Raw genomic sequence first — 25460 nt, 5'->3', positions numbered from 1 at the left:
TAAAAGTATTCTGTCCTGGAAGGGTGGAGATTTTATTTTGTTAAGTGTGTACATGATGACAAGTTTCATCTCCATAGAACATCTGTGTAATAGAGGCTCTGGAATCCTGACACTTTGGAGCAGTGCATGGTGGGAAACTCTCAATTCCCAAGGCTTCCCTACACCATTGGAGCAGGCTGGTGCATTCTGGAACTTTTCACAACCGTGGGTTCCCCATTCTGGAATGCCCATAGAACTGACCATGCATGGGAAAGCAAAGACGCAGAGGATCGCTTTATGTTATGCGTGGTTAGGGACAACGAAGAAGCTGCTCCCTCTATGCCTTGGGAGATGTTGTAATCTACAAGCCGGGAGACAGCCATGGGGGCGGGGAGACTGGAGGGGCTCTCGCCCCCGTTGGATTGTGGGGCATACGTCTGTGCATATATTGCACACAGGCTGACGATACGGATTTCGATAGCGCTGGCTATAGATAGCCTCGTGGGAGTGGCAGATGAAGGGCGCTGGGATTGGTCAATGCAGGATTATCAGTCACGCCGACTGGGGTGGGTGCAAATTCACTGACAGGCCCTGAAAGAAACCGGGAGAGGAGGGAGGCAGGGAGGTGTAAAGATCCCCAGCCTCTTCCTCCAACCAACCTGTGAAGCTTTGGTACTTCGCGATGGAGAGGCTCGTGCAGGCGCCTCCTTTCCTCCTAGCCCGGGGCCAGCCGGCGGACCTCCCCTCCCCCGGCCCCAACTTGTCCCCTCCACCCCACCGTCTCTACCTGGGCTCCTCCTCCTCCTGCCGTCGCCGCCGCCGCCCTCCATCCTCACTCCCATGCTCTTGACCTGGCCCCGCCGGCTCCTTCTCTGCCAGCGAGCCACAAGCGGCCCGCACCGGCGCTTTCCGTCCGTCCGTCCCCCTGCCCGCCCTTCTTCCCTTGTCTCTCTCCGGGCGGGCAAGGGGCGGGCCTGGCAGCCGGCAAGGTTGCTATGGACACCATCGCTCGCTTCGCGGCGGCCACCGCTGGGAGCATTGCGTCCTGGGACCGGGGAAGGCAAGGAAGGGGCGGGGGAAGGTGGACGGAGACCTACGCGGATCTTGCGCGGGAGTTAAAACCCACCGACGGAGTAGGTCTTACTCCCTGGTGAAGGTGGGCAGAATTGCCCCCGGAGAGGGTGAAAATTTGGGGAAGGGACAGCGGCGCAAACTTTTCTCAGAAGTCAGGCCCACCGTTGTCCAAAGGCGCGTAATTCCTAGAGTAAGTATATTTGTGATGGTAGCCTTAGGCTGCATCCTGTGCACCCTTACCGGTGAGTAAGCCCCGTTGAACACAACGGGGCTTGTTTCCAAATAAACGTGCATAAGGCTGTGCTGTGCAGGAAGGGCCCTAGTTCAGTGGCAGAGCATCTCCTTTGTATGCGGAAGGTCCCGGGTTTATTCCCCAACAATTTGAGGTATTGGGAATCTTGGAGAGCCGCTGCCAGTCAGTGTAGACAGTACTGAACTAGATGGGCCAAGAATCTGGGTCAATATAAGGCACCTTCCTATGCAATCCTATGCACATTTACCTGGGAGTGAGCCCTCTTGGTTCCGAGTAAACAGAATTGCTCTGAGGGGAGGACAATGTCAGTTCAGACAAATTGTGACCCCTCTTCTGTGATAAAAACACACTGGGTTGTATTCAACTAGGGCCTACTCAGAGCACACCCACTGAAATTATACAACCTAAATTAGTTATGTCAATTAACTTTAGTGGGTCTACTCTAAGGGGGACTAGTATGGAATACAAATTTAATTTTTGCTTGTACAGTCTTTCTGGAAGTTGTGAGGTCATGGAGTGGGAGGAATTCAAGCCCCCTTTACATATTATCTGAAACAGTGTGGTTGCTCTGGATTACTTATACATCCCTGGCTAGCAGCTAGTTTTTGTCTGGAATACTGCTTGGAGGAGGCAGTGAGAGGTGGTAGGCCAGGACCCTGAAAATCTTCTGTGACTTGCTGGAAAAGTGACCAGCACCATCAAATGACACTCTTGGCCTGTGGTGTTGCTAACTGGTGTGGGTGTTTGAGGCAGCCAGATTTGGTCCGCATGTTTATGTGGTTAGGGGTCACAGTTGTATAGCATTCTGGCAATTCTTGTTCCATGTCACTGTTGGAGTATATGCCCTGACAATGTGTGTGCAGGATTACCTGGAGCAATGTGGGAGCAGCCGCAGAGGAGGCCTCCAACCATGTCACTGTAAGACTGCAATCCCCTGACCTCATTCACCTGGGAATAAGCTTCAGTTCAATACTTCTGAGTAGGCATGCATAGGTTAGCAGCATAAGTGGGCTGTGTGAGTGACTTGCTCGACCCAAATTATACAGTTACCTTCTGTAGAGGATTTTTTTTATTGTTTTATTTATATCCCGCCCTTCCTCCCAGCAGGAGCCCAGGGCGGCAAACAGAAATGCTAAAAAAAATCATTAAAAGACCTTAAAATACATTAAAACAAAATAACGTTAAAAACATTTTTTTAAAAAGCTTTAAAAATATATATATTTTTAAAAAGGTTAAAAACATATTATTAAAGAAAAGATATTAAAAGCAATTCTGACACAGACCCAGACTGGGATAGGTCTCAACTTAAAAGGCTTGTTGAAAGAGGAAAGTCTTCAAAAGGCGCTGAAAAGATAGCAGAGATGGCGCCTGCCTAATATTTAAGGGGAGGGAATTCCACAGGGTAGGTGCCGCCACACTAAAGGTCCATTTCCTATATTGTGCAGAACGAACCTCCTGATAAGATGGTATTTGTAGGAGGCCCTCACCTGCAGAGCGCAGTGATCAACTGGGTATATAAGGGGTAAGACCGTCTTTCAGGTATCCTGGTCCTGAGCTGTATAGGGCTTTGTACACCAAAACAAGCACCTTGATCTTGGCCCGGTAGGAAATGGGCAGCCAGTGCAATTCTTTCAGCAGTGGGGTGATGTTGGCGATACCCTAGCCCAGTGAGCAGTCTTGCCACTGCATTTTGCAGGATAGGGCTTCCAAAGTTTTAATTCCAGCATGTAAAGCTTTTCTTACCCCTGAAACACCTTGGCATGTCAAGATGACCCTTCTGATTCCAGGGGTGTTCTGAATCCCTAAAAGTAACCACCATTTGTTTGCTTAATACATTTATATCCTACCTTTCTTCCATCACACAACCATGGAATTCCCCGTTGGTCCTCCCATCCAAGCGCCAACCAGACTCATGCCTTCTTATCTTTTATCTTATTATTATATGTGTATCCCACCTTTCCTTTAGGGAGGTCAGTGTGGTGTACAAACATGATTCTCCCCTCTCAATTTTATCCTCCCAACAAACCTGTGAGGTAGGTTAGGCTCAGAGACGGGGACTGACCCAAAGTCACCCAGTGAGCTTCATAGCCAAGCAGGGATTTGAACTCTGGTCTCCTGGGTCCCAGTCCAACACTCTAACCACTACACCACACTGGCTCTAAGTGCATCATGTGCTCTATGAGCACCCTCTTCGGACTTACATCCCAACACTACTTTTTTTTTGTCTGAATTGGCTTTCAAACAGAAATAGAATCTACTTTTATTCATTTCTGACTCCCAAGCTCAGTCACAGCTCTGTTAGTAGTTATTTCCTGTTAGGAGTTTAGGTTGGTATGAAATAATCTAGAATAGCTTCATCCAAACGATACACAAGGTCTAAAGAAATGTTAAGCCCTCTCAATGCTAGTAATGCTACTAAAAAAACTTATGATTTCTTATTAGAATCACAGGAAAGAACACCTATCTTTTATCTACTTCCTAAAATTCATAAAGGCACTTTTCCAGTTCCTGGCAGACCCATCATTTCAGGATGTGGTTTTATCCTAGAACCTTTATCTGAATATGTAGATTATTTTTCAAAACCATTTATACCATCAATAGGATCATATATTAAAGATTCTGGGGATTTTTTGTCCCATTTAAATAACATCAACACTTTGGAACATCATTCTTTTTTTGTTACAATGGACGTCACATCACTTTATACTAACATCCCACAGGATGAGGCGTTACATATTATTGAAACTACTTTAAATAACAGAGAAAATCCTTTTCTACCACCGACAAACTTTATTTGTAACTTAGCAGAAATTGCTTTGACCAAAAACTTCTTCAGTTTTCAATCTAACTTATATTGGCAGATATCTGGGACAGCTATGGGATGCAAGTTTGCCCCAGAATTGGCAAACCTTTATATGGATTACTTTGAAAATATGTATATTCTCACACCAAAAAAATTATTTTCAAATACATTTCGGCTTATAAAAGATATTTGGATGATATTTTTTTCATTTGGAAAGGGGATGAAGTCGATTTACATAAGTTCCATATATATGTCAATTCCCAACATCCATCTATTAAATTTGAAATTAATTATAGTAAGTCTCATTAATTTTTTGGATATCTCACTCAAAAAAGAGAACAATAAACATAACCTCTGTTTTCACAAAACCTACTGATGCTAATTCATACCTTCTTTATGATAGCCTTCATCCAAAATACATTAAGAGTAATTTACCTTTCTCTCTTATGATAAGAATTCGAAGGAATTGTAGTGATTTGAAGGATTTTGATGTTCAGGCCAACTCTCTTATACAACAATTACAACAGAGGGGTTATCCAAAGAAAATTTTAAAAAAGGCTAAGTATAGAGCTAAAATTAAGGATAGAAAGGATTTACTACCAACTAATACTAGTGTGGAAAAAATAAAGAAGAAAAAAGAGACAACAAATTATTTATACCATTAACCTATGATGGTTTTAATGGGAAGATACAGAATATCATCTTAAAACATTGGCATTTATTGGAAAACATACCTAAGTGTAGGGAAAAACCCAGATTTGTCTTTAAACGTGCACCAAATTTACAGGACCTTTTGGTACATTCAAATACTCAGGTGACACCCAGGACCACCACTTCCTTCCTTATATCTAATCCACCAGCAGGAAACTTTCCATGTGGTAATTGCAGTGTGTGTAATAATAACAATAAGACTAAACATTTCTTCAATATGTCCAATAATACAGTTCGAGGACGTGGACAAGGTGCTTGGACAGGTTCGTGCGACCACTTCGGTACTGGATCCTTGCCCCTCTTGGCTAATTAAAACTAGCAAGGAAGGAACAGTTGGCTGGGCCAAGGAAGTGATTAATGCCTCTTTATGAGAGGGAGTGGTCCCTGGCTGTCTGAAAGAGGCGGCAGTGAGACCACTCCTGAAAAAACCTTCCTTGGACCCAGAGGATTTCAGCAGCTACAGACCAGTAGCCAATGTTCCGTTCCTGGGCAAGATCCTGGAACGTGTGGTTGCTGACCAGCTCCAGGCGCTATTGGATGAAACCGATTATCTAGATCCATGTCAATCGGGGTTCAGGCCTGGTTTTGGCACTGAGACTGCCCTGGTCGCCCTGTTTGATTACCTATGTCCGGAGAGAGACAGAGGGAGTGTAACTCTGTTGATTCTCCTTGACCTCTCAGCGGCTTTTGATACCATCAACCATGGTATCCTTCTGGAGAGGCTTGCGGAGTTGGGAGTTGGAGGCACTGCTTGGCAGTGGTTCCGCTCCTACTTAGTGGGTCGCCTCCAGAAGATAGTGCTTGGGAACATTGCTCGACACCGTGGGTCCTCCAATGTGGGGTCCCGCAGGGTTCGGTTCTGTCTCCCATGCTTTTTAACATTTATATGAAGCCGCTGGGGGCGGTCATCAGGAGTTTTGGAGTGCGTTGTCATCAGTATGCTGATGACACGCAGCTCTACTTCTCCTTTACATCTTCTTCAGGTGAGGCAGTTGATGTGCTGAACCGTTGCCTGGCTGCGACAATGGACTGGATGAGAACTAACAAACTGAGACTCAATCCTGACAAGACTGAGATGCTGTTGGTGGATGGTTTCTCTGATCGGATGGTGGATATATACCCTGTCCTGGACGGGGTTACACTCCCCCTAAAGGAACAGGTGCGTAGTCTGGGAGTCATCTTAGACTCTTCCCTCACACTTGAGGCTCATGTAGCCTCGGTGGCCCGGAATGCGTTCTACCAACTTCAGTTGGTAGCCCAGCTACGTCCCTATCTGAGTAAGGAGGACCTCACATCAGTGTACATGCTATGGTAACCTCGCGTCTGAACTACTGCAATGCGCTTTACGTAGGGCTACCTTTGAAGACGATTCGGAAGCTACAGCTAGTGCAAAATGCGGCGGCCAGACTGCTAACAAGAACTAAGCGGTCTGAGCATATAACACCTGTGCTAGCCCGTTTGCACTGGCTTCCAATATGCTTCCGGGCCAGATTCAAAGTGTTGGTACTTACCTATAAAGCGTATACGGCACGGGACCACGATATCTGTCGGAACGCCTCTCCCGATATGAACCGGCCCGTACACTACGGTCTACTACGAAGGCCCTCCTCCGGGTTCCGACTCATAGGGAAGCCCGGAGAGTGGTGACAAGATCTAGGGCCTTCTCAGTGGTGGCCCCCGAACTATGGAATGGTCTCCCCGAGGAGGTGCGCATGGCGCCGACACTATCATCTTTTCGGCGCCAGGTTAAAACCTTTCTCTTCTCTGAGGCATTTTAATTCCTGTTAATTCTAAATTATTATATTTTGATTTTAGACTGTACAGTTTTTTGTACAGTTTTGTATTGTGATATACTGTATTGTGTTATTTTTATTGTATTTTTAATGTTCACCGCCCAGAGAGCTGTTGCTAGTCGGGCGGTATATAAGCTTAATAAAATAAATAAATAAATAAATAATAGGAAATTTCAGGTTAGAGAATTTTTTAATTGCAATACACAAGGGGTTATTTATGGTATCACATGTCCTTGTAACCTTTCTTATGTAGGAAAGACTACTAGGAAAATCAGGATCAGGATATGTGAACATAAAAGTTGTATCAGAAATTCGAGACGTAATGCCCCTCTAGTTAATCATTTTATTAATCAGGGTCATACTGAATCCGATTTAAAGTTTTGGATTATAGAAAAAGGTAAAGGAATAGGTAAAAATTTCAACAATTTTCTGCTAAGAAGGGAGTTATTTTGGATTTATACTTTAAAAACCATAAGCCCATACGGTCTCAATGAAGAAATTAGCTGGCTACCCATTCTATAATTTCAATTTATTTCATCTCATTTATTTTCTTTTTCATATAAGACGATTGCACTTCCATAACATAGCTTCTAAGCAGAAATATAATTGATGTATGCATTGCTCTTAGCACTTGTTTGGTTTCTTTAAAAATTTAGTATGCAGTATTAAGAACATAAGAACATAAGAAAAGCCTGCTGGATCAGGCCAGTGGCCCATCTAGTCCAGCATCCTGTTCTCACAGTGGCCAACCAGGTGCCTGGGGGAAGCCCGCAAGCATGGCCCGGGTGCAAGAACACTCTCCCCTCCTGAGGCTTCCGGCAACTGGTTTTCAGAAGCATGCTGCCTCTGACTAGGGTGGCACAGCACAGCCATCATGGCTAGTAGCCATTGATAGCCCTGTCCTCCATGAATTTGTCTAATCTTCTTTTAAAGCCATCCAAGCTGGTGGCCATTACTGCATCTTGTGGGAGCAAATTCCATAGTTTAACTATGCGCTGAGTAAAGAAGTACTTCCTTTTGTCTGTCCTGAATCTTCCAACATTCAGCTTCTTTGAATGTCCACGAGTTCTAGTATTATGAGAGAGGGAGAAGAACTTTTCTCTATCCACTTTCTCAATGCCATGCATAATTTTATACACTTCTATCATGTCTCCTCTGACCCGCCTTTTCTCTAAACTAAAAAGCCCCAAATGCTGCAACCTTTCCTCGTAAGGGAGTCGCTCCATCCCCTTGATCATTCTGGTTGCCCTCTTCTGAACCTTTTCCAACTCTATAATATCCTTTTTGAGATGAAGCAACCAGAACTGTACACAGTATTCCAAATGCGGCCGCACCATAGATTTATACAACAGCATTATGATATCGGCTGTTTTATTTTCAATACCTTTCCTAATTATCGCTAGCATGGAATTTGCCTTTTTCACAGCTGCCGCACACTGGGTCAACATTTTCATCGTGCTGTCCACTACAACCCCGAGGTCTCTCTCCTGGTCGGTCACCGCCAGTTCAGACCCCATGAGCGTATATGTGAAATTAAGTTTTTTTGCTCCAATATGCATAATTTTACACTTGTTTATATTGAATTGCATTTGCCATTTTTCCGCCCATTCACTCAGTTTGGAGAGGTCTTTTTGGAGCTCTTCGCAATCCCTTTTTGTTTTAACAACCCTGAACAATTTAGTGTCGTCAGCAAACTTGGCCACTTCACTGCTCAGTCCTAATTCTAGGTCATTAATGAACAAGTTGAAAAGTACAGGTCCCAATACCGATCCTTGAGGGACTCCACTTTCTACAGCCCTCCATTGGGAGAACTGTCCGTTTATTCCTACTCTCTGCTTTCTGCTTCTTAACCAATTCCTTATCCACAAGAGGACCTCTCCTCTTATTCCATGACTGCTAAGCTTCCTCAGAAGCCTTTGGTGAGGTACCTTGTCAAACGCTTTTTGAAAGTCTAAGTACACTATGTCCACTGGATCACCTCTATCTATATGCTTGTTGACACTCTCAAAGAATTCTAATAGATTACTGAGACAGGACTCATTGTTATATCTCTTTAAGAAAATCCACACAGATGTATTGGTGCTCAGTAATTAACCAGAACATCACAGCCTTTTGGCCTCAATCTGTATAAAAAGAGCATCAAAAACAGAGTTTAAAAAAACCTGTGGACAAGGATAATGCATTATAAGCATTGATTGCAATGTAAGTTTTTTTAAAAAATAACTCTTTTCTCTTTTATGTATAAAAATTTTGTGATATATTCTTCTTGTATTAATTCTCTTACTCATTCATGTGTACATTTTTATATCCTATAGAATTCATTGGATACTGTATTCAATTCATATTGAGAGCCGTTTTTATAGTATGTATATTTTACATTATATTCTTTCTATCAAATATTTTCTTATATTAAGGCATAAATTACATTGTGCTGTATACTCTCTCTATCTTTAAGGCCATTGAAAAAGACACTGTGTGTCAAAACGCGTCTGGCTGGACCTTCTTGAAAATATCCTTACAGCATTAGAAATTGATTATTCTATTATTTCTGTTCCACACAAGAAGACAATATTCATATTTATATATTGTTCTTGTTATATACTTTTGTAAAAAACTTTTCATGACTTCAGCAATATTTTGTTATATTGATATATTTTTGAATTGGCTTTCAAACAGAAATAGAATCTACTTTTATTCATTTCTGACTCCCAAGCTCAGTCACAGCTCTGTTAGTAGTTATTTCCTGTTAGGAGTTTAGGTTGGTATGAAATAATCTAGAATAGCTTCATCCAAACGATACACAAGGTCTAAAGAAATGTTAAGCCCTCTCAATGCTAGTAAAATAACGTGCAAAACAGGTCTTGTGTCTGGAGAATTTCGAATTAACCAAAAGATCAACACAGCCATGTTTCTTATTCAATTCTATATGAAACACTACATAGCAAACCAGCCAACTCAGGTGTTTATTTAAAGAGCAATGCCCTGGAAATTAGAAAGAAAATAGGGAATTCTGTGCTGAAAAACTGGTTACACTTCAGCTGAAAGAGCTATCTGTCTGCCAACAGAGTCTTCTGTAAGTAGAACCATTTATAACTTTGCTTCAGCTGCATGCTAGCAGTAATCGGGATATTCACAGGGAGACCAAAATGCTTATTTACAAAGCCATTGTACTACCGACCTTACTGTACGCCTGTGAAACATGGACCATCTATAAACGCCACTCCCAACTTCTTGAAAGATTCCACCAACGCTGCCTCCAGAAAATTCTGCAAATTACTTGGGAAGATAGGCGGACTAATGTTAGCGTATTGGAAGAAGCAAAGACCACCAGTGTTGAAACAATGATCCTCCAACATCAACTTCGCTGGACCGGCCATGTTGTTCGAATGCATGATCACCATCTTCCAAAGCAGCTACTTTACTCCCAACTTAAGGATGGAAAACGGAATATCAGTGGACAGCAAAAGAGGTTTAAAGATGTTCTCAAAGCGAATCTAAAAAAATGTAGCATAAGCATTGAGAACTGGGAAACCTTGGCCCATGAGCGTCCCAATTGGAGGTCGGCCATTATCAAAGGTGCTATGGACTTTGAAGAAGCACGAGTACAGGGTGAAAGGAACAAACAAGCTAAGCGGAAGGCACATCAAGCAAATCCTCATCATGACCGTCTTCTATCTGGAAACCTATGTCCTCACTGTGGGAGGCTGTGTGGATCCAGAATTGGCCTCCACAGTCACTTACGGACCCACCATTAAAGACCTTATCTTGGAAGACAATCTTACTCGGCCACAAGTGATCGCCAATGAATGAATGAGCATCACTAATGTGTCAGTTGCATAATTTTCACAATGCTTTGAAGAGTTTACAGATGGCAACACATTCCAGGAATAATTCTTTGTAATATATGGCTGTCTTTTAAATGTTCATGTTTACATTTGAGCATATTACTACAAATCTAATTTTAAGAATTATATTTTATTAAATAATATATGGACGTGTGGATTGTAAACACTTCAGTGAGCTTAGGGACACCCGCTCTTTGTAGAATCATTTCCATGAATCGTGTCCGTAGATGAACCAAAAACTGGATCCCATTGACCATGTTGCTTGGAATTCTCTAACATCCTATGGTCAATTCTTTACATGTTTTTGTATTTACATGTGTGTACCCAAATACAATGCACAGGCATGCATTTTTGTGTGTGTGCTGTCCTTTTAAAATGTACGGGAGTGTGGCCCAATTGTTTACTAACCACTGCTTGTGTATATTAGAGAAGCACCAAATTATGAACATGCAAAATTTTCATTTGAATGGACATACATGTATTTTCTACTTGTGTATGAACAACTCTGTACAAACAGGACAGCAAGAGTCCATGCATTCTCAGTAAAGGAAGTGGAGCATATGTCTGGTATGTTCAGGAAACACATGGTATTAATAAATTCAGAAACGTCCATGTAGACAACAGTTGCTGTTCTGGCTCCTGGGGACAAGAAATCTAATCCAAAAAGATAAAGTAAATTGCACAAGATTCAGGAAGCCCTGTTTATATTAAAATCGCAGAGAACCGTTCCAAGTTGCTATATATAGGTATAGGTATAAGCCTCCAGTGCTCACAATAAAAGAATGGATCATTAAAATCTAGTATTTTGTTCAAATATCCAAGCTTAAAGGATTTGTAAGATTAGAAGAAGTAGACCGTACAGGAAAAACTTGTAAAGACATGATGTCCTTTTATTGATTTTTTGGATTCAGAAATGCAGCATAACTACAAATGCATATAAAATACTTCCAGCATTGTAAATACGTTCTGTTGTTAACTCCGTTGCTTTGAAACATGTAGTAAAAATCTGCATTCTTTACTGAATACCCACTTATAAGTAATTTTGCATAATGATGTAATCTACAGAAAGAGCTGCACTGGTTACTAATTTGCTACCAGGCCAGGTTCAAGGTACTTATGTTAATTCAGAAAGCCCTAAACAACTTGGGTCCAAAGTACCTTAAGGACCACGTGACTCCCTACGTTCCATCTCGATCACTGAGATCTTCTGATGGGGCACTTTGGTGGTTCCCTACACCCCTGAGGTTTGGTTGGCCTCCACTAGGGACCAAGCCTTTAGTGTGGCAGGTCCTACTCTGTGGAACTTCCTCCTGAAAGAGGTTTGGCAGGAACCATTCCACTTTTCTTTCAGGCATCTCTTGAAAACTGAACTTTTTAGATAGGCCTTTTAAACATGATTCCCCCCTCCCACCAATTCAGTATTTATTGATACTTTTCTTATTGTTTTTAATGATGTTTTTTATTGGTTTTAAAATTTTATTGGGTTTCTGTATGTTGTAAGCCATCTTGATGTAATTCTATGAAATGTGCAGCTTATAGATAGTTTAATTAATAAATAAATAAAACTTGAATATTCAGTATTTAATTTAAATGCAACTTGAGCCTTTTACATAAAAAGTTGCCTTTCTGTCAGTTCTTCTCTTCAGCCTTTGCAAAGTTGGTGCACTATCCCAAAGGATCAGATAGTTCAATGCAATAATTAATACATTTCCATTGTTCTTTCTGTACAACCTGTGGTTGGGTAAAAAAAAACATATTACTGACATGGAGGATATTACTGTGCCAGATTGCCTACAACAACTCACTGTTTTACCTTTTTGTACTACAAATGTTCATTTTTCTTGATGAACAGTACTGTGGAATTCTAACATCTGTAACGCAGTGCATATTTAAGGTTCTGGCTGGTCCAATGACAGACACTGTCTTGTCATTTTGTCTGTTTCTGATTCAGGTCTTCCTGTGCTTGTGGAGATGTAGCAAAAACAACACCTGTGCACGTGAGGCATGTAGCAGTAGATTTACAGGTAACACCAATATTTACAGGTGCATAAAAGATCTTTAGGGGAAAAAACTAAGGGGAGTGAACCCCAAAACATTCCCATCAGGACTCAATGGCATGGAACACTGACTGAGAGAAAAAGAAAACCAAGCAACTGAGGGTGAGAATGGAACAGAGTGGGTGGAAAGGGAGGATGGAGGAAGAATTACACAGACAAAAAGGGGTAGGAAGAGCCAGCAGATTGTCTGGATATGTCATGTCATGCTTTGCACTGAGCAGCTGATTTAGAATATCCTCAGAGATGGATGAAAGCTGCCCATAGACACCAAGGGAGATACCAAAGAATTTCATGTAGCCTGATTAGGCACCCTCCTCACAATAACCCCAAATGGGGATAATACCCCAGTGACGACTGAGCATGTGAATGATGATGGTGGTAAACAGAAAATGAGGATGGAGGGGGAATGGAGTGGCTGGGGCCTTGAATGGAAGCATGCCACACTGCAACATTGTGTTGCAGGGGCCCCTCTTGTTAGTTCTGTAACTGTGATAACAGTTTTGACATATTTCATAACTGACCCCTAAGATTGCATCCTGTTTTATGTGTATGAATTCCCTGAATTCCTGTCTTATTTATTTTTATATGCTTTTATACTACTTTTCCCCCAGTTTGATGTTATTGTTCATTAATAATAATGATTTATTAGACGTTACTTGCTTGTTACCAGAAGGTCTCCAAACGACTTACAATATATATTTGTTTTAATGATACTGTTTTATATTGTACACTGCTTAGAGATTTTTGAAAACATGAAGCCATTTATAATTGCTTTTAAATAAATAATTAAAAAGAAATATTCCCATTGAAATTTACCAGCAATACTTTTCAGAAATCTTAGAAAGCAATGGAGCTGATCAGCACAACTCAACTTCTTCCTCTTCCTCCTCCTCCTCCTCCTCCTCCTCATAATAATAATAATAATAATAATAGCATTTATAGTCCACCACTCAAGGTGGCATACATGGATCTCCACCTCCTCATTTAAACTGTATTCCCTTATCTACCAGTGGTTGTATGTCAGTGGTGGGTGGGACCAGAGGCAAAAGGGGCAGAGCAATGGATATGAATTATTACATTTATATCCCACCTATCCTCCAAACTTGTTCCAACTTGATCCATCATGCTTTTCATGCTTTCCCCCCCAAAGTTGGCAGTTTCATTCACAGAATGCATTTTTTTAAAGGAGGGAAAAAGTCCTCCCACTGAGCAAACTAAAACATTTCAAGAGCATCACAGCTATCCCCTTGTTACCAGGCAACGTATCACTGTTGCTTAAAGAATGTAGCAATTTCCATTGCTTTTCTCTCTTGTCAGTAGCCACCGTTTATTAGAAATGTCCTTGTTTCAGAATTCTGGCCCACTTGTGCCAATTCATTTCTATGCTTTTCACAAGTTTGCCATTGGCTTAAATTGTCTCTTTGCTTTTTACACAACACCTTTCAATGTCAGTTTCCAACGTAATGCATGCATGGAATTGCTATTGGATTAATCTGTGTGAGTGCATTGCACACATGTAAAAAAAATTAGTTGGATGTGTTATTCATACAGCTTGTTCAGAGATGAGCCTGTGAACTCAATCATTTTAGAAATCCAACCTTGACTACCAGGATTATCTTCGCACAAATGACATGAATGATGCATCCTAACAATATGTTTGTGGATACAACCAACCATACAAATAATACCAAAAGTCAGGGATACAAAGATGTTACATATGAACTGGTTTACATCTTCCTTTTTCTAAAGACATTCATATATAGAAGAACATTTATTTGGAATATTTTGACACCATATGTTCTTATTTCTTGGAATGTTTAAGCAGGATTAAAAAGGCATAATTCCATAATGTAAAATGTTATTTACTTATTTACAACATTTGTATACTGTTCCATAACATAAAGTTCTCTGATGGGATTACAGTAAATGACTAAATTTTTTTTTAAACTACAACTAGGGGCTTTGCTCCTGCACGCTCTGCATGCCAACCCCCCGAGACTCCCAAACACACATGCACGCACGCATACAAACACAGACTACCAAAACGCACACGCGCGTGCACACACACACAGAGGGACTCCCAACCCTGACTCCCAAATACATATGTGCACGCACGCATGCACATACACAGAGCCAGGTGCTCCCAAACATGCACATGTGTGTGTGTGCACACACAGAGGGACTCCCCACCCCCCACCCCAGGGACTCCCAAATGTAAACACACCCACACGAAGGACTTCCAAATCCATACACAGGGACTCCCAAACACACAGAACTCCCCAAAGGCCCTTCCAGGCAACTCCCAAAACATTCCCCCACCCACAGGCAACTCCCAAAATGTCCCCTAAGTTTAGGACACTTACTGGCCTCCCACCTGGCCTGGTTGTCTCCTGCATTGTTGTTGCTGCTGCCTGCTCACCTGCCTACCTACCCGCTTGCTTGCTCCTGACACTTGGTTGCCTGCCCGATGCTGGCTCACCTGCTCAGTCACTCGCCCCAATGCCTGCTCACCACCCGCTCACCTCCCCAATGGTCACTCACTCATCTGCCTGCCATCCTTGGTTCCCTCACTCCCTTGTCTCCATTGCCTGTTGTCCTGCCGCCATGCCATGCCCCCATGTGTGATAGCGTGACAGTGTGACAGCTTACCAAAATATAGTAAGAAATAAAACATTAAAAGATAAAACCAAAAGTTACATAGATTCAGCAAAAAATAAAAAATCACAGTACCCCTCTCAAACTTAAAACACAGATTTAAAAATGGAGAGGCCTAAACCAGTGGTTCCCAAACTGGTCCACGGACCACCAGTGGTTTGTGAGCCTCATTCATGTAGTCCACGGCATGTCTGTAAAAATACAATTAAGAATCATACAGTACCTAACACAGTACATTACAATTGCTACAACAGGCAGAAAAATCACTAAGTGGTCCACCAAGGCCTTCAGCAATTTTCAAGTGGTTCTGTGGGAGGAAAAGGTTTAGGGACTACTGGTTTAGATTGGTTAAACAAAAAGGTCCTCACCTGGCACAGAAAAGACCACAAAGATGGTGCCATGTGAGCCTCCCTGGAAAAACTGTTACACAACTGGGCTGCCAATACTGAAAAGGCCTCCCTGCTGGTTGCCCACGTCCCTTCATTTGATGGGGGGCACTTAGGGTAGGGCATCTGAAGAAGGTCCTAAAGTTTGGGGTAGATCCATATGGAAAAGCAAAATCTGGTGGCTGGTGTGTAACAAGATCCACTTCTGGATTTCTCCCTAAAATGTACCCTTTTCTGTTCATCCACTTTCTCCTATAAACTTTTCAGAGTGGAATTAAGGACATGACAAACTGCAGCATTACTTTACTGCTGCTAAGAGCTGTTTTATTCTCGCCGTTTCAGTTTGAAATGCCAGGCATTAAAGAACATAGACACTAATTAGCACCGTTAACTGGAAGAGTCAAGAAGTTGAGAATCTGACTTTAGTCATCCAAGCCATATATTCTGAGTCTTTATTTCTGCTGCCAGGTGACACCAGCCTAGTGTGCCATATGCAAATGCTCCTTTGTGATAATTAACGATCAAGAAAATACATATTCCCAAATTATGGTTATATGTGTTAAATGGCAAACTAAAATAGCAAAAGTAATGGTTCAGCTTAGTGTGTGTGTGTGTGTGTTTGTGACACTAAAACTAACTGATCTATAGCTAGATTTTTAGTCACATATACTCTGAAGTAGAAATTAGCCCACTGGCTCCAATGGAACTTATTCCCAAAGGAGCGGATTGCGGTCTTATGGCATATGCTTTTGGGAATTGTCAGAGACATGGAGCTGGCAGTTGGCAGGGGTGTGTGTGTGTGTATACACACACACACACCTGCCAGCTGCCTATATATATGTGTGGGGTGTGTATATATATGTGTGTGTGTGACGTGATGGGGAATTGCGAGGCCCAAAATGCATGGATCTTGCTAGATGTTTCAAGAGATTCTGAAAGATTAGCTCTTCAAAATCTCCAGTTTGTGAGACAGCTGTTGAGAAAACTTCTGTATGGATGCCCCTTCTGCTTGAACCTGACACACACATGGTCTAATTACCAGGGCACTCTTTGCTGCAGATTCAGGTCATGGGACCTAGGGAAATACGTGGTGCAATGCACCATGTGGGCAGGTGACATGCTGAAGCCCCTTGTGGTACAGCTATAAACTTATCTAACTTGGCCAAGCATTGCATGGATGTGGCTCAGGGATAGGGCAGGTTAAGAGAGATAGGAAGGAATTACTCTAACAAAAGGATCTTATGCTAGGAAACTCCAACCTTAAGTCTCTTTAGGAGGGAGATGCTGGTTCTGTAACTGGGCTTTTAACTCTCGGAAACCTTTTGCTGAACATCTGCCAAATGAAGAGGTGGAACTGTGTGACAAAATGATCTCCTAGGCATAAATCCTTGCTGGACCCACAGGTATTTGGAATTTTTCTATATTTTGTCCAGGGTGGCGGGGAAAGGTTACAGTTTCTAGAGAAGCACATGTGTGTGGAAAGATAGATTTGCACAGGGTTGGGGATCCTCAGACCTGCAGCCAAATGCAGTCCCCTAGGCCTCTCTCTCTGGCCCTCAGAACTCTCCGCAGGCCACACCCCCTGTGCCCAGGTCATTCCCCCCCCTGGGCTCTGATTGGCATCCAAATTAGTTTTGCCTGGCCGGAATGTGTCCTTGAACTCTGATAATACCTCTTCCTTGTCTCAGTGGAGGGTTGAGATGGATGTTTGAGTGTGTCTGGCCCTGCCCATCACTAGCATATGGACCTTGGAAGGTTGCCCAGAAATGAATGTGGCCCTTGGGTTGAAAAAGGTTCCCCACCCGATTTGCAGGTGTAGAAGAGCATGGATGCAGGGTGACGGTTGATACTTTTGCTAAGTGAAGGATTTTCATCCCTTGACTTTCCTGGGCTTTCACTGCATTTATTTATAGCAAGCATCATCACTGCAATTTCAGAATTTTCTCTAATGTCATGTGGGCTAGAAACCCTGCTTTGTGATCTTATAAGGAAGGTCAAACTGTCTGTTCTGAAGCCATTGAATGTCATATTCTGTGGCATGTTCTGTAGTAGGTGGCATGGTTGTGGCATGATTGATCTCTAAAGGCCCCTATTGTAACTGGAAAGCATTTCGCTGCTATAGTTCGAGGATCATTGATGACTTAAAAGTTCAGTGAGCATAAAAGAAATAAGGGTCCTCAGACTATGAAGTAATATGTGATTTACTGAATGTTGGGCTGACAGCACTATTATAGATCAGACAATCTGATGTTCTGGAATGTCAATATATAGCAAGGCTATTATGAGCTAGAAAAAAATTGTGACTCAGTTCCCATGGTAGCATCCACAGCTGTAAAGCTGCTATAGACAGTGACACTGTTATGAGCTTGATGTTTGCAACAGCTGGATTTCCTCCTCCTATTCATGAATAAGAAACAAATGGCAACAACGGGAGGCCAGCTGTCTCCCACTGCTTACCCCCTGATTAATGATTAGGATGGTAGAGACAAAAATAGATCACAGTGTAAGATGCATGTTTCCTAGTGTCTAAACTAAGACCTTGTTTTTCCAAACAGCAGATGAAATGGTAAACCTGTTTCTGACCGGTACCACTTTGGACTACAGGTGGGGACTCATCTGACTGAATTTTTCCCCACCCCCATACTCAAATTACACACACACACCTGCATATATCAGAAGGAAAGGGCCATAGATCAATGGTGGAGTACATGCTTTGCAAGTAAAAGTTTCCAAGACAAAGTGCAATTTTACATGAGTCTACTTGGAACTGAAATGTCCCATTGAGTCAGGACACTTACAGCACAATTCTACACATATCTACTCAATGGGGTTTAATCTCAATTCCATTGATTAAACCCAGTGGGGTTTATTCCCAACCCAAGTAACCTTGTCTAGGATTTCAGCATTAGTGGTTTCTCTAAGTAGGAAGGGCCGGTTTTCAGCATCCCCTTAGGACAGGGTTGGGGGACCTGAAGCCCTCCAGAAGTTGATGAACTACAGATCCCATCAGCCCCAGCAAGCATGAGTGTCCCAGTTGGAGGTTGGCCATTATCAAAGGTGCTATGGACTTTGAAGAAGCACAAGTACAGGGCGAAAAGGACAAACAAGCTAAGTGGAAGGCACATCAAGCAAATCCTCATCATGACCATCTTCTATCTGGAAACGTATGTCCTCACTGTGGGAGGCCGTGTGGATCCAGAATTGGCCTCCACAGTCACTTACGGACCCACTGTTAAAGACCTTACCCTGGAAGACAATCTTACTTGGCCACGAGTGATCGCCAATGAATGAATGAAAATGAATGGATTAGAGTTGTAGTTCAGTAATATCTGGCTGCTTCCTAAGAATACCTGCCTTGAACTCTGTTTTGGTGTACAATATTCTTGGCCAGTAAATGCTGCCCTGACAATTCTATTATTGGTTTCCACAGTGGAGCTTGTTATTTTTGTGTGCAGATCCTGAGTTTAAAATGAGATTGGGGTGGTCACATTTTAAACTGGGAGGGAGTAGGGGAAATCTGTGGCCCTTCATATGTTGTTGAACTAAAAATCCTACCATCCCTGACTATTGGCCATGCTGGTATTGACAACAGACCAGGCAGAGAAGAAATTTGGAGAAATGTGACACTGGATGGCATCAGCTGTCAACAGGTTTAGGAAAATGCCCTATAAGTCACATAATTGTGTTTGGGAAGAAGGGATACTGGACAATTTGGCCCATTAAAGATGTTGTTGTTGCTTTGTAACTCAAGAGGCTTGCAGCAAATGTTTACCTCTTCTTCTTAACAGTCATGGAACATTGGTTGGATTTACAGGAAGCAGATTCCCCATTTGCTAATGCTGATAGCTGGACAACAGCACAAAAGCTGTTGGCACAATAGGTATAGAAAAACAGCACCAATGATATTTTGAAAGTTATATGATGCTGCTCCTATGACAAGTGGAGCCATATAAGGTGAAAGGATTTATTTTGAGCAATGGGCAGACATGTATTTATACAATTTAATATTTAGTAGTAAATGTTATGTTTTGCTACTTTGTTATGACTTCTGGTCAAACAAGTCATGTACCTATGCACTTGTATGATATTAGGAACAGGAACTGAAAGGACAATTGCAATGCTGTGCCTCTCCTTGATGTTTACACTCAGGGCCGGCGCCAGAGGGTAACAAGTTTGGGCCCTGGCCGAAGGCCTCTGGATCCCCTAAAGGGCCCCTCCTTAGGGTGGGTGGGTAGCACTCCCTTCAGCGATCTGCGGCAGCATGGCTCCCAACCCTGCTGCGGATTGTGAGAGGAAGCTCCCAGGCACCCCTCCGCTGCCATGCAGGCCCGCAATGCCTGCCTGCATGCTCCACCTACCTCTCCCTTGATGTAAATGCTGCTGGCGCTGCTGGCGCAAACCTGCCATCAACCAAGGTGGCGGCTGAGGTTTCCCTAAGGGGCTAATGCCCCTGCCACCATCTTGGTTAAGGGCAGGAATGCACGTGTATAGCACGTACGTGTGCCATCAACCAAGATGGCAGTGGAAGCATCAGCCCTTTAGGGAAGCCTCAACCGCCATCTTGGTTGATGGCAGGAATGCGCTCACAGAGCGGGCAGCATTCACCAAGGGAAAGGTAGGTAGGTGGAGCGTGCAGGCTTGCATGCGTGTGCCGGGGCAGGCTGGTGCCCAAGGGCCCCAGCATGCCTGGCACTGGCCATGCTTACACTGACAGAGATGTCTAGCTTAATCAAAGGTTATTATATTACATCAATTCCACTGAGCTCAAAGCAGTTATATGGGCAAATGAAACTGGCTTTAGATCTTTAATTATTAACGAAGAATTTTAACGAAGTCTACTAAGGTAATACTCTCCCAGCAGAATATAATTTATAAGGACTAATTTTTTTCCAGAGGAAATGCTATTTCATGAAAATCAGTTCTTGCTGAAGGCTTTATCAATTAAGCAACTCAAAAATGGAAGCATCCGACTTCATTCATCACTCCTAAATGGTTTCACCAGGCTGCTCCTAATGTAAAATGACAGAAAATTCTCCACACTATGTTCCAGGTAAGTATGGCTATCTTACACCATTAAAATAATATGTTATAACTAACGAACACTGATTTTATTATTAAAGCAAATACAATTTTCTGTACTTGTACTTACCTGCTATGGAGTGTAGATTCAGGAATCTGGTGTAAAGTTTTGTTAACTCAGAGTCTTTTATTTATTTATTTTTAAATGTAATTCCTGTTCTAATCCCAGGTTCCTAGCCATCATGTGTGTAAAAAAACCCAAGAAGCCACCATGAAGGTAACATCTTCTGAAATCTCAGGACCCAACTGGGGTTTCCAAATGCTTCCAGTAGAAAGGGTGCATGATGAATTCTAGTATCCTAAACATTCCTTCATCCAGTTAGGAACAGCAAAGAAACATAGGAAGCTGCCTTATACTGGTTATCTAGCTCAGTATTGTCTACACTAACTGGCAGTGGCTCTCCAGGGTTTGAGGCAGGAATCTTTCCCAGCCCTACCCTGAGATGCCAGGAATTGAACCTGGGATCTTCTGCATACAAGGCGGATGCTCTACCACAGAGCTACTGCCCTTCCTCTTCCCCTAGTTCCTAATTCCTGTCACCCTGCTCCTATTTCATCCTCACTCATTAATCCCCCTTTTTGCTGTCCTCTACCATCTCAGTCTTCAGAAAAATATGTGACTTTATGCACATCTGCATCATTTTTAATAACATCTGATTATGGCTGCACCCTACATAGATCTGTTCTCGCCAGGTGCATCATGGTGAGGTTGGCTCTGCGTTGATCATGTTATTAAATATTTTTGAGATCATGTTACCATAAAGTCCACTTGCAAACTGTGCTTTGCTACACCTTTCCCAACTGTATACAGCAAGATAATTGTAAAATGCCTTGAATGATGTGCTGCTGTTCCTGGCTGCAACACGCACACCAGAGCCTGACAGCTGATTTAGTTTGCAGCGACAGCTTGGACACGAGTGACAAAGTGCTGCCTCTCTTTGTACATTCCACAGAAGCAACTGCTATCCCATTATGGTCTCACCAGAAAGTTAAAGTTAATAAGATGGCAAATATCACCAGTACTGCTTTTGTCATAGGTGCCAGGTTTTATATTTCGGGGGCAGCTTAATATACTTAGTGCTGTGTTTTCTCTCTCCTGTCTGGCAGCATGAGAGAAGCACACAAATCTAGCTAGCTAGCTAGCTTTCCAATTTTCTGTGTGTGAAACTTGTGAAGAATCCAATGCCAGGATACATTTGCTATGTGTCTGGAAATGTAAAAATGCAAAGTAGGTCCTGAGATATATCTTGTTATCTGTTTACCTATCCATCCTATTTATCAGTTGCCCAACAATAATTGTTCTCTGGGTTATGCAGAAAAAATGATAAAGATGATTTAAAATCATAAAATCTACATAAATCTAATTCTCTGTAGCATCACTAACACTAAAAACAATGGGTGATATTTGCTGTTGATCCTATTCAGAGTAGATCCATTTAGGTTAATGGGCATGGGTAACTTAGGCTCATTAATTTCAATGGGTCTACTCTTAATTGAATACAGCCCTATAATTTTAAGTCCCAAGCAGTCTAAAGATCATGACCAGTAATAATTAGTACAAAGCCTCCTGCAGATACCATTCATTCTGCACAACACAGGAAACAGACCTTTAGTGTTGTGGCACTGACACTTTGAAATTTCCTCCTCTTAAACATTAGACAGGCGCCATTTCTGTTATGCTTTTGACATCTGTTGAAGCCCTTCCTCTTTCAACAAGCCTTTTAAGTAGAGGCCTTAACCTAGTCTGTGCTAGAATTGCTTTTTAAGATGTTTTAGAAGTTGTTTTTTTAAAGATGTTTTAAAGATATTTTTATGTCTTTTATTTTTAAGATGTTTTAAAGTGCTTTTAGTGTTTTTGTTTCTCATCCTGGGCTCCTCAGAGGAAGAGCAAGATATAAATGTAATGAAATAAATAAAGCCTACCAAAGTGATAGAGAACCTGTGGCTTTCCAGATGTTGCTGAACTACAACTCCAATCATCCCTGATCATTAGCCATGATGACTGGGCCTGGTGGGAGCTGGAGCCCAGCAACATCTGAAGTGCCGCAGGCTCCTCACCTCTGGCCTAACATTTTCCACAGAGTTAAAACCACCACAGCATAATAGCAGAGAATAAAAACATTGAGTTTGAAGGACTGTTGAAGTAAAAAGGTCTTGGCCTGGTGCTGAAAGGACATTAAAATGTGTGCTAGGTGAACCTCTCTGAGGAGGGCATTCTATAACTGAGGGACCACTGCTGAGAAGGCCCTTCCTCTTGTGGTCATCCACTGTATGTCAAAGACTTTAGGAGAAGGAGCTCTGATGTTCCCTGGGCTCTGCTGGTACATATGGAAAGATGGATCTATAGTAATGGACATTCTGATCATGGGGTTAAAAAGGTAAAAAGCACAGGTCCCAATACCAATCCTTGGGAACTCCATTTTCTATATCCCTCTGTTGGGAGAACTGTCCATTTATTCCTACTCTCTGCTTCCTATTACTTAACCGTTATGTGATCCACAAGAGGAACCCTCCTCTTATTCCATGACTGCTAAGCTTCCTCAGAAGTCTTTGGTCAGGTACCTTGTTGAAAGCTTTTTGAAATGTCAGCTGGATCACCTATATGCTTGTTGACCCTCTCAAAGAATTCTAATAGGTCAGTGAGGACTTATTCTAATAGGTCAGTCAGGACTTACCCTTGCAGAAGCCATGCTGGTTCTGCTTCAGCAGAAATTCTCAATTAAATTTTAGAGACTGTCACCACTGTGGTTATTACAGACAAGATTCAGAATATTATTACTGATATTATTATTACACAGCCATGAGAGTGACTGTATACTATAGCCAGCATGGATTTTTCGCATTCCGCAATGTTAAATTGAAAATACCCCCCATGCCATTCTGATGCTTCCCATAAGCTCATTTCAAAACAAAACTCAGAAATGCTTGCTTAACAACCCTCTAAATTTTCATGGCGATGCACAAAACAGTCAGAGAGATTGAGAGTTCAAAATGTAAAAAGAGGGGGGGGGGAACAGATCCGTTTGACTTTTTTCTGTCAGTGTTCTCATAATTGCTGGAATTAATTAAAAATCAGCCATGTTCAGAGAGTACCTGTAATCCTATTACTTTCCTTACCCCATACTCTGACCTTCATCTTCTGCAGTTTAAAAGTTAAAAAATGCCTAGCTGATTTTTCATTAATTTAAGAAATTTAACATTGAATATTATAGTGCCAGGCATGCTCAGTAAGAACCAACTGTCAGTGTTCTAAAACCCAGACTCCCAGCTGCTTGGCTTGCCTAATCAGGGGGCCACGCCCACGCCAGACCTTTATTTCACTTTAGACAGTCATGGCTTCCCCCAAAGAGGGAAGTGTAGTTTGTGAAGGGTGCTGAGAGGAGACTCCTATTCCCCTGACAGAGCTCCAGTGGTCAGAGTGGTTTAACAGTCAGCCGCTCTGATTAAAGCTCTGTGAGGGGAACAAGGCGTCTCCTAGCAACTCTCAGCACCCTTCACTAACTACACTTCCCAGGATTCTTTGAGAGAAGCCATAACTGTCCAAAGTGAAATAAAGGTCTGGTGTGGAGGTGGCTAGTGACAGCTTTGGTTTAAATTTTGGTGGGAGACTACAAGAGCCTGCTGTTAAATAAAAAGGTGGGGGAAATGCTGAAAAACAATGATATTGTTCACAATGTTTTCTTTTGGAAAGGCGCTTCCCCACTGCCCAATGCCCACCCAATCTGAGATACTGTAGATGTTACCAAATTCTTTAAACTACACAGGAAGTGCATTGGACTGTGAAAAATCAACCCAAATTGTGTTTGCATTTTTACACAGTTGGAGAGCACTACAGTATCTCAGAGAGGAGATCAGATCTCCTGCTCCCCTGGTGCATTCACTATAGCTGCCCAATTTCTCTGCTTTCTAAAGTTTGATAGAAATATCTGTTGGCTATAGGTACTTTCTTAAACCACAAGATTTTTTATGCCTATTAGTGAATATTATCACTGTTAATATGAAATTGCTTGTTCCTGTTATTTTGGATACAGGAATCTGAGCAAAGGAGAACTATGCATATAGCTGTCCAAGGTCCTGAAATACATCCCACTATACTGGTTGTCATTTCAATTTATCTGCATTGGATTTCTTTCATAATGCTCATGGAATTAATGGACTGGAAGCAAAAGCTGAAACATTGAGTTGGGAGCTACCTCAATCTACTAAGGTGTTTTGAAATTTGTAGGTGATTGGGGTGAATTTTTAAAAGAAAGAATATGAATGGAACAACTTTTGCACTTCTAAATATCATTAGCCTTTGCTTTTCCAGGGACAGCTAACATCTATAGAATATCTGCAGAATAGGCTTTGTGTTCAAATTCCAGCAGCTCATAGTACATAGCTGAAACCTGTTAATGTCAGTATAGACAAATTCATATATTGTGTCATGCAATATTCTTGTAAATTGCATTAATAAGAAATAATGTAATATGGTGACCTACAAAGTTGGATATAGTAAACAAGCTGCCTTTTATATTGCCGTTGCAGTTTAATGCTTGCCACGGAGTGAGCTCTAGGGAAGAGAACATTGTCTCTGCATAACATCACACTCTTCTGTCTCTTGTCATTATCTGGTCAAAGTGAAGCATGTGTTCACAGCTGGTCTAATACTCATTTGAAATGTGGTGCTGGAGGAGAGCTTTATGCATACCATCGACTGTGAAAAAGACCAATAATGGGGTGTTAGAACAAATTAAACCAGAATTATCACTAGAAGCTAAAATGATGAAACTGAGGTTATCATACTTTGGACACATCATGAGAAGACACGATTCACTAGAAAAGA

General features: G+C 42.1%; 1 protein-coding gene and 1 long non-coding RNA gene across 6 annotated transcripts in view; one reads left to right on the top strand and one right to left on the bottom strand.

Annotated features, from left to right (window-relative positions):
* Nucleotides 1-1019, bottom strand: part of SPATA7 (spermatogenesis associated 7) — a 78122-nt gene extending 77103 nt beyond the window's left edge. For 2 of the 3 annotated variants that reach the window (XM_061613241.1, XM_061613245.1), the window contains exon 1: nucleotides 767-1019. In XM_061613241.1, coding sequence (XP_061469225.1) covers nucleotides 767-821 — 55 coding nt within the window. In that variant the 5' untranslated portion in view covers nucleotides 822-1019. Of the gene's footprint in view, nucleotides 1-638; nucleotides 710-766 lie in introns of those variants that run through there. The other variant, XM_061613243.1, reaches the window with a different exon arrangement.
* On the top strand, nucleotides 457-25138 carry LOC133378409 (uncharacterized). Of its 3 annotated transcripts, XR_009761006.1 has the most exons (7): nucleotides 602-1243; nucleotides 8929-8975; nucleotides 12410-12482; nucleotides 16822-16959; nucleotides 18112-18160; nucleotides 20450-20606; nucleotides 24667-25138. It is a non-coding gene; the product is annotated as an uncharacterized LOC133378409 (long non-coding RNA). The 3 variants fall into 3 exon arrangements; XR_009761007.1 differs by lacking the exons at nucleotides 602-1243; nucleotides 8929-8975 and adding an exon at nucleotides 457-545; XR_009761005.1 differs by lacking the exon at nucleotides 8929-8975 and having other exon boundaries at nucleotides 605-1243.
* Nucleotides 25139-25460: the final 322 nt, after the last annotated feature.

This window comes from Rhineura floridana, chromosome 2 (genome assembly GCF_030035675.1).
Source record: "Rhineura floridana isolate rRhiFlo1 chromosome 2, rRhiFlo1.hap2, whole genome shotgun sequence".
NCBI lineage: Eukaryota > Metazoa > Chordata > Lepidosauria > Squamata > Rhineuridae > Rhineura > Rhineura floridana.
Note: the sequence above shows the minus strand (reverse complement) of the source record. Positions and strands in the feature narration are given on the sequence as shown.